Here is a 12,779-nt window from a genome sequence, read left to right on the forward strand (position 1 = left end):
GCGTCCCCTCGAGCCTGGGTGGTTCACATCACAACTGGGAAAGAAAGCCATCTTGTGCTCATCAGCTGTACGCCGACTCAACTCCAGATGTCAGGACAGCTTCTCCTGAGCACTTTCACATATGTTAGCCCATGTAAGCACAGAAGTCACCCTAGAAATGGACACGAGTCTTCATGTCTAAAGAAGATGCCACCTGGGACCGCTCAGAAGTTCCTGAGTGTCAGAGAGAGTCGTCATTGGATGGGAATCCACCTCCCTGTTTCTTATGCCTGTTGGAAGCTTGAGGTCACCGCTGCATGGTATGAGCAGCCTGGCCAGGGTGGGTTCTCCGCACCCGGAAGTGGTCAGACATGGGCTGCGGAGGGGACCGGGACAGATTTAAGAACTAGATATGGACGGCAGCGGGCCGCTCGCTCTTTAGAGGACTCTGCCCTCCAATCCTCTGCTTAGTATTTCAGTTGAGGTGTTCTTTGTACCTGATCTATAGAAGTAAGCAAACATATAAAAAAAAAAAAAAAGCCTATTGAAGGGAAGGACGGTGTCAAAAATAGGAAAGGAGATAAATGAAGACATCACCGAGACTTCTGTGCGAAGTTTAATTTGCATATCGGCATAACCTACGCCTCACTTGGCAAGTGCTAGGCGCCAACCCCTCATTTAGAGTTACAAATGACAACTAATGTGCAAAGTAACCAGACACAATGTGTTTTTCTGACTAACACATGTGTTTGTACACACGAATGCACACATGTACATACAAACAATAAGTACATTTAACTCCTCTGCAAAGGAGAGCTGAGAATGGTACTAAGTTACCTCGCAATTTTACAGCACTTTAAAGTTTACATTCTGACCCCTTTGGTCCTCAGTACAGCCCAGTGAGGTAGACAGCACAGGAATTATGACTAATCCCATTTTGCAGATGAGGAAAGTGAGACTCAGAGGCATAAACACTGGCCTAAGTTTTTCGGCTGGACAGTGCAGAGCTGGGCTGAGACGAAGGTCTGGACCAGTGCTCTTTCACCACCAGCTTTCTGGTTAAAATGAAATGGGTTGTGTAGAGACAGTGGTCCAACGCTGTGAAGTAGAGTGATTATTTTCCTCAAGCAGATCGCGTCAAGAACAGTCAGGCCTAACCTTAATGCTGTGCCCTGAGCAGCTGTGATGGAAGCTTTGCTAGCCCATTCGTATGTCTGCGCCTCCAACAAAAGATCCCTCTCTGCTTCTATTCTGTCCAGTGTTAAGACACCAGTGGCCTCTGAGAGGAAGGCCAGTTACGCTCCACTCACTACAGTCTAATCTCGAGGAATTACGTAGTGGTGGCATTAAAAAAAAGTCACTAAACTTACAACGTTATTTCTCACAGAAAAGAAAAGTGAATTCCAATCATTAATCCCCTCCAGCTGTGGACACTAGCCTGGCTAAAAACAGTACGTTATCTTTAATGCCATTGTGACAACTTTCACACGTTGGACTTAAAAAAGAAACATTTAAAAACAAGAGACATTTTTCCATGGGGAGATAACATTAAAGCCTAAGTGAAATCCTTTTTTGTTTAATATGAAAGCTGACAGTTTTAGGAATGGACCCTTTATTGCATTACTGTTTAGGTACGATGCAATCTCTGCTTTCCCACTATCTTGTCTCAGTTAACATGAGAGAAAGAGGGGCAGGCCCATCATCACATTAAATGGCTCACAGTGGATTTTTTTCCCTTCCACATGACCCAGCCAGCATCCGAGAGGTTCATTCGTTTATATGTAGTACTTTGAGATGCGCTGGCAAACAGACAGCAAAGGAGACTTGATGTTAGAGTCATTCTAAACTCTTGTCACAGCTGCTTAAATTCCTCTGGAGAATTGCTGAGGGAAAGTGTCCCATTTATGCTTCATGCCTGAAACTGTCGTGTCTTATAGTGGCTTTGGTGAGAGATGTATTTCCTTAGTTAAGAGCGGGTGTCTTAGTCAGGCGTCCCCAACGTTCTCAGGGCCACCCCACCACCAGGACAAGGTGTTGTGTTCATTTCAAAGCCTGGAATTGGTTTGACTTCCTGTGAATTTTTCAGTACATGTATTCGCTACGTGACCTTTAGAAGCTGGTCTCCAGGTGCTCTTACAAATGCATCTCATAAAGTAGGGTGTTGGCGGGGACACAGACCAGAGTGCGGGCATGCACTGTACCCCACAAGTACACAGATAGCTTCAGAGGAGGACTTTCAGCAATCAAACAAATTGCTTTGGTGAATTTTAGGTGCAGCCAAGTTGAGGTGTTTTGTTTTTTAAATGTGTCTTCCTGCCTTGGCTGACCCATGTATGACCCCCATCTCTTCAGCTCTAAAAAGCTAAAGAAAAACTAACAGTGAGCAAAGCAGTGGCAGTGCCCACAAGTGACCACTAGGGGGCAATTCCAACATTCTACTGGGGGAAAAAAAAAAGCTTTAAAAGCTGCATTCCAAGAGGCAAGGAGCATTCAAAATTCTTGTTTTTCTGTAATAAGAATGGCTGCAGTGGCCTCTGGAATATAACATTGGTGAAATTGGAGCCCAAACTCCCAAGCAGAGTGCACACAGAGGGAGGGGCTGGGGTAGGGTGGAGGCAGGGTGGGAGTGGAGGCAATGTGGGGTACTCCTTCCCTAGCAGTGTTTTGCATGAAACTGGTATGCTGTGGTACTCTCAAGAATGCTAACCTTTATTTTATCTCTGTAAAATCTTGAGGTGTGTTGGGTTTTGTTTTGGGTTTTTTTTTGTTTTTTTTTTTGTTTTGTTTTTTTGTTTTTTGGTGTTATTTTAAACGTTCGGCTTCTGAACACTGAAAGATAAGTCATAGGGTATGCACAGTTAGGATTCCACATCCCATGCTTTCAGCATGCATCACGATGCACCAATCCCTTATTTGAAACTGAAGAGAACGAAGAAGCAATTCAGGAAATAAATAAATATTTTAAAAAGGAGGAAGCATCCTTAAGTGGCCCAGGTGGGGCTTAGTGCTACACTGTTGTCTAATATGAACCAGTGAAAAGATTTTTGGAGCGGAATTCATATAATATAAATATTTTTATGCAGGCATGTACAGGGATGACCCTTACTGTACAGAGACTGTATCTCCTCTAGCTGTACAGGACATTACCAATGCCAGCTCTTCCACTGGGCATTTGGAGCCGGCTAGTAAAATGTACTAGCAAGTGGTTAGCTCTGCCACGTAATTAAAATGCAAGAGAAGAAGAGGGGAACTAGCCAGGCAGATCAGTCTTCATCATCAGGATCAATAAGCATTGTGCCTCTAGGAGAAAATACCAGGGATAAAAGGCTCAGATAGTAAGATCCCTCGTTGCTGTTTCTTCCTTCTTGTAAAGCAGTGGTCTCCCTGAGAATAGGAGGGGGAGGCACTCAAGGCGAGCCCTGTTCCTTTCACAACAGACTGTCACAGGGGGAGAGAGTGAGGGCACTTCTCCAGGCTTGGGGTGCAAGGCAGGCCCCTGCATTTGGTTTTCTGCTATAAGAGGTGTGCTGTGACGGGGGCCATTTCCTTCACACACTTGGACTATTCTTACTTAGAGCGATCTCAAAGCCGTTTTTAAACAAAGATGGTTGAGACAGGGGAGAGAATTGTCTACCAATAGCACAAAGTGTTTGTTTTTAAAGTACAGCCAATGCTCACAATGAACCCAAATAAGTTTGTAGTATACATCAGAAGAGATTTCTAGAGTGCTTTAAGGGGAAAGAAAACAAGTGAATCCAGGTGCCAAGATGATTTTAGGCCTACATTTTTGCTTAGTGAAAGATATTTCTCTCCATAGCACTTGGTGGCCTTAGTAACCCATTCCACAGTTTTGTCGGTTAACTGATATGAGCCTTACTGCCACCTCCACAGCTGCCTCTCCAAGGGGACAGCTTCTAGGGACCACCAGTCTCCTGATGAAGCGCCCCACTGAACCCTATGGGACACCACTTACTGCAATGAAGGAAATGCTATCTACAAAGCCGCTTGTTTTTTTAATCTTTTATTTCCTTGCCCATTGCTTAAAGGCTAGAGAAGGTTGTTTTTTGAGCACGCCGCTCCTCCCATGCATGTAGAATGCACTGAGAACCATGCACATGCTGCATACTGAAAGTGCTTGTGTGTTGGGCCTAGAGAGGAAGCTTCAGCCTGGCCCTGACACGTGGCATAAAGGAAATGCAATTAGAAGCAATTAAGTCCTGGGAGATTGGTAGAGGTGTACCCAGGCTAGCACAGTGCCAAAGAAGCATTACAGACAGGTCTTCTCCATGGGACCTTGTCCCTGAGTTCTAACAGAACATGGGGCAGGGGACCTTTACCTTTACTCCACTTCATGAGGACTACTGCCAGCATCTCCTACGTTACATCCCTTATGCAAATTGCGCTGTGCCAACAGCGCCCCTAAGCTTCAACTTTTACACGTTCTCACCCAAGTCTGTCTTTGACCCATGCATCTGGGCTTCACTCTGGCTGGAGACAGAATTGCAGACTGGTTCCATCTTTGGTGGTAAAAGGAGACAGGCGTTGTCCCTCTGGGTCCCCTCCCCTGTGCCATGAAATTCCCATGGTCTCAGGGACAAGGCCAGATCTTCAAGCAGGGAGTCGAGGCTCAATTTTGAGTGACAGTTCATAGAGTGTATCTTCGTCTATGATAAGGGCTTTGTCAAGCAGGTATTGTATGACCTGGGGGGGGGAGGGAGAGAGAGAGGGGGGGGAGGGAGAGAGAGAGAGAGGGGGGTCAGCTGATGCTTTTCTCAAATCAACTGTACATTTTCTGAATGAATCTGACACAACCCGGCATTATCTTTAGGACATTTAGAATTTCTGTAAGACAAAAACAAATGAACATATCGTTATTATAAATGTAGTCCTCTCCTAACCTCTAGTCCCAGTCAGCACCCCTGAGGACTATTGTTTTCATTTGTTGTATGTGATCACGCATGTGTTACTGTGCATTTATATGCATTACACGTACTTATAGCATTAATTTCAACAGAATTATAGCATCCACGGAGATTCACTTTCTTCCCTGTACCACGGGCACATGGGGCTCTCACAGCTTACAGCCTTGAGAGTGCTATGGCTCGAGTGATAGCACACTGCTACAGACAGAGTTGCTGTCAGTAGTTTACAATCACATGGTCAGGGTGAAGTCCTGTTCTTCCTCTGTTCAGTGCACATGCTCTGATGGACACATTACCGGGAATAAGGAAAAGAAATGGCACTAGAAGTGAGGATGTGAGGGTGTGAGGTATTTCCAGGAAAACATTCCTTCTTATTGAAGTATAACGTTCACAGCCCATATGAGTCTAGTTCTGACAAACATATAAACTCACTATTCTAGGCTGATTTTTGTTGCTGTGTTAAAGATCATGGACAAAAACAACTTTGAGAGGAAAAGGCTTATTTCACCTGACACTATATATATTTCAGTTGCTGAAAAGAGCCAAGGTAGGCATTCAAGGAAAAAGACTGAAGCAAGCTAATATATATATATATATATATATATATATATATATATATATATATATATATATATTTTTTTTTTTTTTTTAAAGAAAACTCTACTTAGTTGTAGAATGTGTTCTGTGATCTACAGAGGCTGAATGGGAAGGAAGGTACTGGAAACAGAAGAAAGAGGGCTTGACGATGGATAAACATTGGTGAGTTGATCCTTTCCACTTCCTTTTTCTCAGTCAGACTTGCTGATCATTTTGAATTTAGGTCCTTGCCCTAAGTCAGCTTTTGGTATTATTGCTCCGCTGTCTGGTTTTATGGTACCACTAATTTCTATGACCATCTTTACAATTTCTCATAGGCATTCAGTGTTACCTTTGGCTGCTGGTCTATGCGGTACGCAGTCTGCTGGAACTGGCGTATTTCTCGAATAATGTGTGATATCTAACAGGAAAAACAAAAGCAGTTCAGAAGCATCCTTCTGCACTGCAGTACACTCTCCTGGGACAACATCCTTCAGTCCTGTCCTCCATTGAGGAGGAAGAACCTCGCCTGATCACTCTCTTCAACGAGCCAAGGGAAAAGGAAACAAGAAGATGACCCTAATCTCATAATTATCCAATCAGCTGATACTAGATGCCCTCCACTGGGGGCTGGGAGAACCTCTGGGTGCTGCTCGCCATGGGTTTATAGCCTCTAGCTTGATGTTCAGAAAACAGGTGTCTAGCAAGGGCACTCGTGCATCTGTCTACTGGTCGCTATAAAAAAATCATTTTTAGAGCTTTATTCCAAATAGCCTGGGCCCACACTGCAAACAGAAGTGGCTGGCTGACAAATGGTGCCCCCACCCTCCTCATCTACCTTAAAATGCTGAAGCTAGCTGGGCACGGTGGTGCATACCTATAACCCTAGCACTCGGGGAGGCAGAAGCACACGGATCTCTCTGAGTTTGAGGCTAGCCTGGTCTACAAGTGAGTCTAGGACAGCCAAGGCTACACAGAGAAACCCTGTCTCTAAAAAGACAAAAATTAAAAAAAAAAAAAAAAAAAAAAAAAAAGATGTAGAAGCTAACACCACCTTATTGCCTATCTCCTTCTCACTAGGCCATGAAGTCACCGAAACAGGCCAGTCACAAAATGGCCACCTACCATTCGCATTTTGGAGAAATTGACAAGGCCTTCTTCAGTGAAGTTCGGTGTCCCTTCTTCAATGAAGGCTAGGTCTGTCAAGTACATCCCAAGGTAAGGGACAGCTGGGGGGTTACAGCTGCAAGACCAGGAAGAGTGGCTCTTACTCCTGCACACACACACAGTTACAACTTGCACTACATGAAACAACACGTATTTTCTGTTTAGCTAACATAGAAAGGAATTAGAAGATGCGAACTTAATACCCATCACAGCTTCACACTGAAGCCATGAAAGGATTGACACCTGCCTGGACAAACTGGGTCTACTTGGTTTTCCTCGTAAGACCTGAAGCTAAGGACATGCCTTCTGGTGCAGAGAGAACAGAGTGTGAATCACAGCTTGACCAGCTGCTCAGGGATTCTGAGCAGGGTACTCCCTGGCCTACATTTTCTTCATCCATAATGGAGCCAGAAGAGCTGGTCTCTGACGTTTGCTGTGCCGTTTAGGAGAGACACGTGGAGCACCTAACGTACAGTGTGTAAACATTTAGCAAGTACTTGCTGTGCTATCGCTGCTATTTCTGATGTAATAGCAATGTACACATGACTATCACTCATCTTTTACTAGTGGGTCACGAGACCAATGCTCTTCAAGAGTAAGCCAAGCTCATGTGTTAAACCATAAAAGAACCTCTTGCAAGCAAATGGAGTCATCACCCTCCCTGCTCTCAGTGTGCATACCTAGAGAAAATGATCTAGGTATAAAAGACCAAAAATAAATAACAGGAATCAACTGCTTCTGGAATATTTAGATTAAGAAGATCATAGTAGACTATTGCGTTTAGATTAATACTAAATTAACAAGTTTATATTATGAGAGATTTCACTTATAGTGATATTTTCCTATCTGGAATACACTGCATACATTTCTAATATGCTTACTATATGCACAGTATTCATAAGATGCTCACTATATGCATAGCATCCTTACAAACTATGGTACATCCATAAGGTGTTCATTATATGAACAGTATCCTCATGCACCATGGTACTTCCATAAGATGCTCACTATATATGCAGTATCCATATACACCATGGTACTTCCATAAGATGCTCACTATATATGCCGTATCCATATACACCATGGTACTTCCATAAGATGCTCACTATATGCACAAGATTCCAAGTGAAAAGCAAAAATCCCCAAACACTGCTACAATAGGAAGTGCTTCCGATTTCTTCTTTCCAGCAATGAAGGCACTAGGTCGCTATTTGCATGCCGTATAAATTATGTGATCAGATCCTTGAATTGTGGCTCAAAATGACTCAGATAGACATACTTTTTAAGGGTTTCTCTGAGATTTTTAAATCTTCCTTCAGATGAAACAGTCTTCTGAAGTTTTTCCATCAGAGCTTTTGTCTAGAGAGGGAAGAAAGAAACTTAGTTTGTCAAGAAAATACTATAATTTGATGAGTGTGAGTTGCTGCAGGGCACTCCATTCCCTCCCTCAGTGGCAGGTGCTGGTGCCATACAGTGTTCCAAAGAAGACAGAAAGGAACACCACAAAACTTGAAACAGTAATTTTAAAGTGAGCTGAGACTCCCGTCTTCCATAGTTATAACCATACTGTATCCTTTCATGTCAAGAATGTCACCGAAGTCAATGACAGAGGTGGCCTGGAGCTTCCTTAAAAATTAAAGGAGGCCTTGGCCCAGTACACCAGTTTCAACCAGTTCAACAACTGCTCCTTTATTTCCTCATTGGGATGGTGTGCATGCTTATGTGTCAGGCTTCTATGGAAAGAAGGGGTCGGTATAAGGGAATGGAGTTTTTATATCATTTTTATTGCTGCTTATGAGTCTATGCTTGTTGTGAATAAAGTTTTGGTTCTTATTTACGAAATAACACTATTGTGTTTAACGGATGGCATCTACTTGCCATTCTAGGCTCTATTGGCCATGGATTTCTAAGGATCCGAGTTCAAGTTCTCAGTGCTGCCTTTTTACAAAGGAATAAGCTGGGATGGGCGCTGGGAGGGCCTAGTTTCTAGCCGCCTGGGGAACTTTAAAGCAGCTCCTGCTCTAGCAAGAAGGGTGCAGAGAGATAAGTGAACGTAGAAGAAACGATGAGCTCATCAGAGAGGCAACAGGACCAAAGCCTCGAAGAAATGCCAGCAGAACACACCGACGCTCATTTGGTCTGGCCCTGGGAGGCAAGCATTGTGGGAATCCCCCTCTCCAGTTCCCGTAGGGACATGAAGGTGCATAGCAAAGTGTGGCAGAAGGTCCACAGCACAGATCTCCCATCAGGCATTACAGCAGTAAGGAGAAGCCTGTGAGATTCCTCCAAGACCCTTTGTGAGGACCAGCGTAGTAATGTAATAATGAAGAACCCACATTCCCTGCGGGGTCACCCAGGTAGAGGTGAGATACGCCCCGGGCTCCGAATGTTAGCAGAGCCAATGGAAGTGCACAACACAAGGCTGTCCCAACTGCTTTGGAATAGTCAGGGACTGTTGCTCCTGGGTGGGTTGGGGAAACTGTGTGCACACCAGGAACAAGCAATTCACAACAGCCTACACCTGATAACTAACCAGTGAAGGACTAGGGCCAGAGGTGGACACAGCCTTCTACGAGTTCAGAGAAAGTCTTCCAGTGGTTGGGGGTTGGTCTGCGCCTATGTATTCTAATGTGAGTGCTGGGCCCCCAGGATCTGGTGGCACTCAAGACGAAGCAGATGTCTGCCTTTTGCTTGCATCACACCCTCACAAGTCTTTGTTGTGTAAACTTTGCTCTATCTAATTCAAGGTTAATTGGCTAATAAAGTTTCTGAAGCCTGAGACTGGGCAGAAGAGAGGTAGGAGGAGCTTAGGGTCCTGGCTTAGCAAGAGAGGGGGACCATGAGGCAGAAAGAGAGAGAAGATCTGGAGAGGAGGAGCTCGCCACTGGATGGGATGGACTAGGAGCACTAGACCAAGGGAAGAGCAACCTGAGGACAGAGTGATGGTGTAGAAGCCACCTAGGAGTCATCAAATTGGCAAGTGACAAGCTTTTATGTGAGTTTCAATGGTAGTAGGATTAGAATAGCTCAGAACCTGCACAGCATAGTGCTTACAGCTTAACAATGAATCATAGTCTCTCTGTGTCAATCATTGGGAAACTAGCTGGTTACAGAAAACTGCCATTGTATTAATTTCTGGGATACATTATTATTATTTATCATTTTACATTCCAGATAGCTTCAACAATACCCAAAGAAACAGCTAGAAAAGAGAGCAGTATGATTTGGTTTGACCATTGAAATGATCTGAGTGAAAATAGCTGGGGTAAGCTAAATCTAATGGAAGAAAACCAAGTACCATATGTCTGCATGCCTAAGTCACCAGGCCAAAACTTGAAAGCTGCTCCCAGAGTGACAAAGGAAATCGTCAAACATTCTGGTCTCTGAGGACAAAGGCGTTGGGGAGAGGGGAAAGGGGGAATGATCCATTGGGCAGTTGCACGTTCACTTTCCCTGCTGAAAGAATTCAGGAGATAAGTTATGACTGGTAGCCACATTGTTGGAGGCTGTCCCCCTCAAATGTTTAAATGAATGGTTTGGAGACACACAGGAGGAAAATTAATTAAGTGGTAAGAACAGGGTAATTATCCATTGGCACCTTCCTTTGACAACTGTACTGCTCTCTTCAGCTAATGAGTCCCTAATTAGCAACATTCGTCACAGCTCACTCTCCCCACCTCTCCTCCTCTCAGCAGCAAGGTGTGTCACCCACTGATGCTCACCTGCTTGGACACCTTGGCCCAGGTTTTCTTCAGCCTGTAGATGGCACTTCTGTTTAAGGCTGAGGTGATCTCCAGGACGCCATTGTAGTTGTGTAGACATCGGCAAATGTCGGCTACTGCTACCCACTTCTCAATGGCATTGGCACGGGAGCTGATATCAGCGTAATTCATGATCTGAGAGGCCACCAAGTTACTCATCTAAGACAATCAAACAGACCAAGCAAGCTGTCTAAGGGCCAAAACAATACATTCGGGCAAATAACTGAATGGCCTATGAGCACATAAGGAAAGCAGACTATTAAGCAGTACAAAGCCCTTCGTCTATCTTTAGATAGCAGCTTTAGGAGACCAGCATCTATAATGATAAAAGCAACAACCCGCCCACGTGGGTTCATCCTGAGAGCAAAGGCAGGGCTTTTTGAAATCCAGTTTGTTGGGAAACAGTGGAACTTTTGAAATGAGTCGTTTTAACAAAGGAGTCCTTGACAAGAGAGGGACTGCAATGAATGGCCTAACTACTGAGAGAAGGACACACGGCAGATCAGGGTGTCACTCTTTGAGGAAATGTACTCCTTTACACTCAACCGTGTGTAGGTAACATATTCTGAGAAAACTCAGTTATCACAGAGAAAGAAAAGTCACGAGTCCCCATTCGTCTGAATTCTCAATTGGTCAGCTCTCAAACCAGAAAAACACGTAGTGTAGAAAAACAAAGCACACTTCCTTCCTGTAAAATTTCACCAGCAAAAGCCAACCAACCAACCAGACTCCAAAGCTAAGGACTGGAAAAGGCTGGAATACAATCGTTATCAAAGGGGGCAACAGGGCATGTGTGATCTTGTGTCTACACACTAAATCTGATGGGCACCCCAACTCTTTAAAGATGCATAGGCTTTTATAGTGCCTTTGGGGTGTCACGGAGAACATCATCGAAACCCCTCGGGTCTTGTTGAAAGTCATTAAAACACCTAGGGTTAATCATTTGCTCGGCTTTAATGTAGAGAATGACTTAGATTCCAGTTTGTTCGCAGAAGGTGTGAGTTTGTGGTGATTGTGATAAAAATGGTAACATCTTACACACACATGAGTACTCACCAGACCTGGGAACCATCAAAATGGGACTATCTTATTTCTGGAAATGTTCACATCCCTCTGAGAACGCGAGGAGATTTAAGCTCATCCTTACTATTCAATCAGCTCCGTTTAAACAGTGGTGATGGAGTTGATTTACTTTGGTTTCTGGGGATGAAATCCAGGGTTTTGCGCATGCCTAGACAAGTGCTCCTTCGCGGCACTACCCTCGCGATCTCAGAGTTGCTTTCCTCCAGAGGGCCCGAAAACCCATAGCACTCACCCACCTGTAACACACGCACAGCTGTACGTCAGTTACTCACTTCGTTGAAGTGCTGGCTGGTTTTCATAATGTAAGGTGTTCTCTCACTTTTGTCCAGCTTCATCCAGCCCTGACCCAGAAACTCTCTGAAAATTCCAAGCAGTACACAAAACTGGTGAAGTTTCTAAGAAATGGTTGCTAGACCCCTCATGCTTATGCAGATTAGATGGGTACATTTAAGTTAACATTCATGGCTTATTATTTGTGCCCCATTTTCATTGACCATCTCTAAGGAACTGCAGCCCAAGTCTACCATTCCACCACTTAATACCAAGATGAGAAAGATTTTTTTTTCAGTTTCCAGTGTTTGGAATTTTGTCTCCATAAAGGCTTCTCTGGAGTTAGAAAATGCAGCCAACGTAAGAGAAATGTAGTAAATACTAACTCAATGAACGAGTTAAGGTTATTTCCTCTAGGCTAGTTTTTCTAAAAGCATCTGTCAGGATTCCAACGGATCTATTGTGACCAAAAGCATTCATCAGAACAGAATTCTTCCTTCCACTCTGCTCTGTTTTTTCTCTGAAGCATTTTCTTCTGCAGTTTCCAAGGCTAGGGAGCTGAGCCTGGTGGAGGATAAGCTTCCAATGACCTCCCGGTGCAGTCACTTAATTCGTGAGCAGATCCCTAGACCTCAATAATCAAGGGATGGGAATCCCGGGAGGAGCCCACAGCAAGAACCACCACCAAGCTCTCTCTTGGCTCTTTCACCTCTTGCAGAAAAGACAAGGGCCCACCACCTTCAAAGCTCAGGGGGTGGGGGTGGGGGTGTAGTGAGAAGGTGAGGGGTCAGAGTTGGAAGGGATATTATGTCTCCTAACCTAAGTCTGCACAACATCACTGGGTTCATTTGAATGGCCAATGAGCCAGATTCCTATTTCAACTGTGCTCCCATGGTCATGGGTAGGCCTATGAATGCCAGGAAGCCAAGAAGAGAAGAGAAGATGAATAAAGGCACAATCTACGTGACTGTTCTTGGGCTCTTCCCCTTATGTTTTTCTGACGTCACTACAGGTCTAACAG

At 44.3% G+C, this 12,779-nt stretch overlaps 1 protein-coding gene across 1 annotated transcript in view; it reads right to left on the reverse strand.

The window, feature by feature from the left end:
- Window positions 1-4,437: 4,437 nt before the first annotated feature.
- The window catches only part of Rasgrf2 (Ras protein specific guanine nucleotide releasing factor 2), a 199,813-nt gene continuing 191,471 nt past the window's right edge, over window positions 4,438-12,779 (reverse strand). Inside the window, exons 22-27 of the mRNA XM_051172267.1 lie at window positions 11,761-11,845; window positions 10,367-10,564; window positions 7,924-8,003; window positions 6,603-6,720; window positions 5,830-5,898; window positions 4,438-4,680 (exon numbers count right to left, since the gene is read on the reverse strand). Coding sequence (XP_051028224.1) covers window positions 4,588-4,680; window positions 5,830-5,898; window positions 6,603-6,720; window positions 7,924-8,003; window positions 10,367-10,564; window positions 11,761-11,845 — 643 coding nt within the window. The 3' untranslated portion in view covers window positions 4,438-4,587. The remainder of the gene's footprint in view (window positions 4,681-5,829; window positions 5,899-6,602; window positions 6,721-7,923; window positions 8,004-10,366; window positions 10,565-11,760; window positions 11,846-12,779) is intronic.

The sequence above is a fragment of the Acomys russatus genome, chromosome 30, assembly GCF_903995435.1.
Source record: "Acomys russatus chromosome 30, mAcoRus1.1, whole genome shotgun sequence".
Taxonomy (NCBI): domain Eukaryota; kingdom Metazoa; phylum Chordata; class Mammalia; order Rodentia; family Muridae; genus Acomys; species Acomys russatus.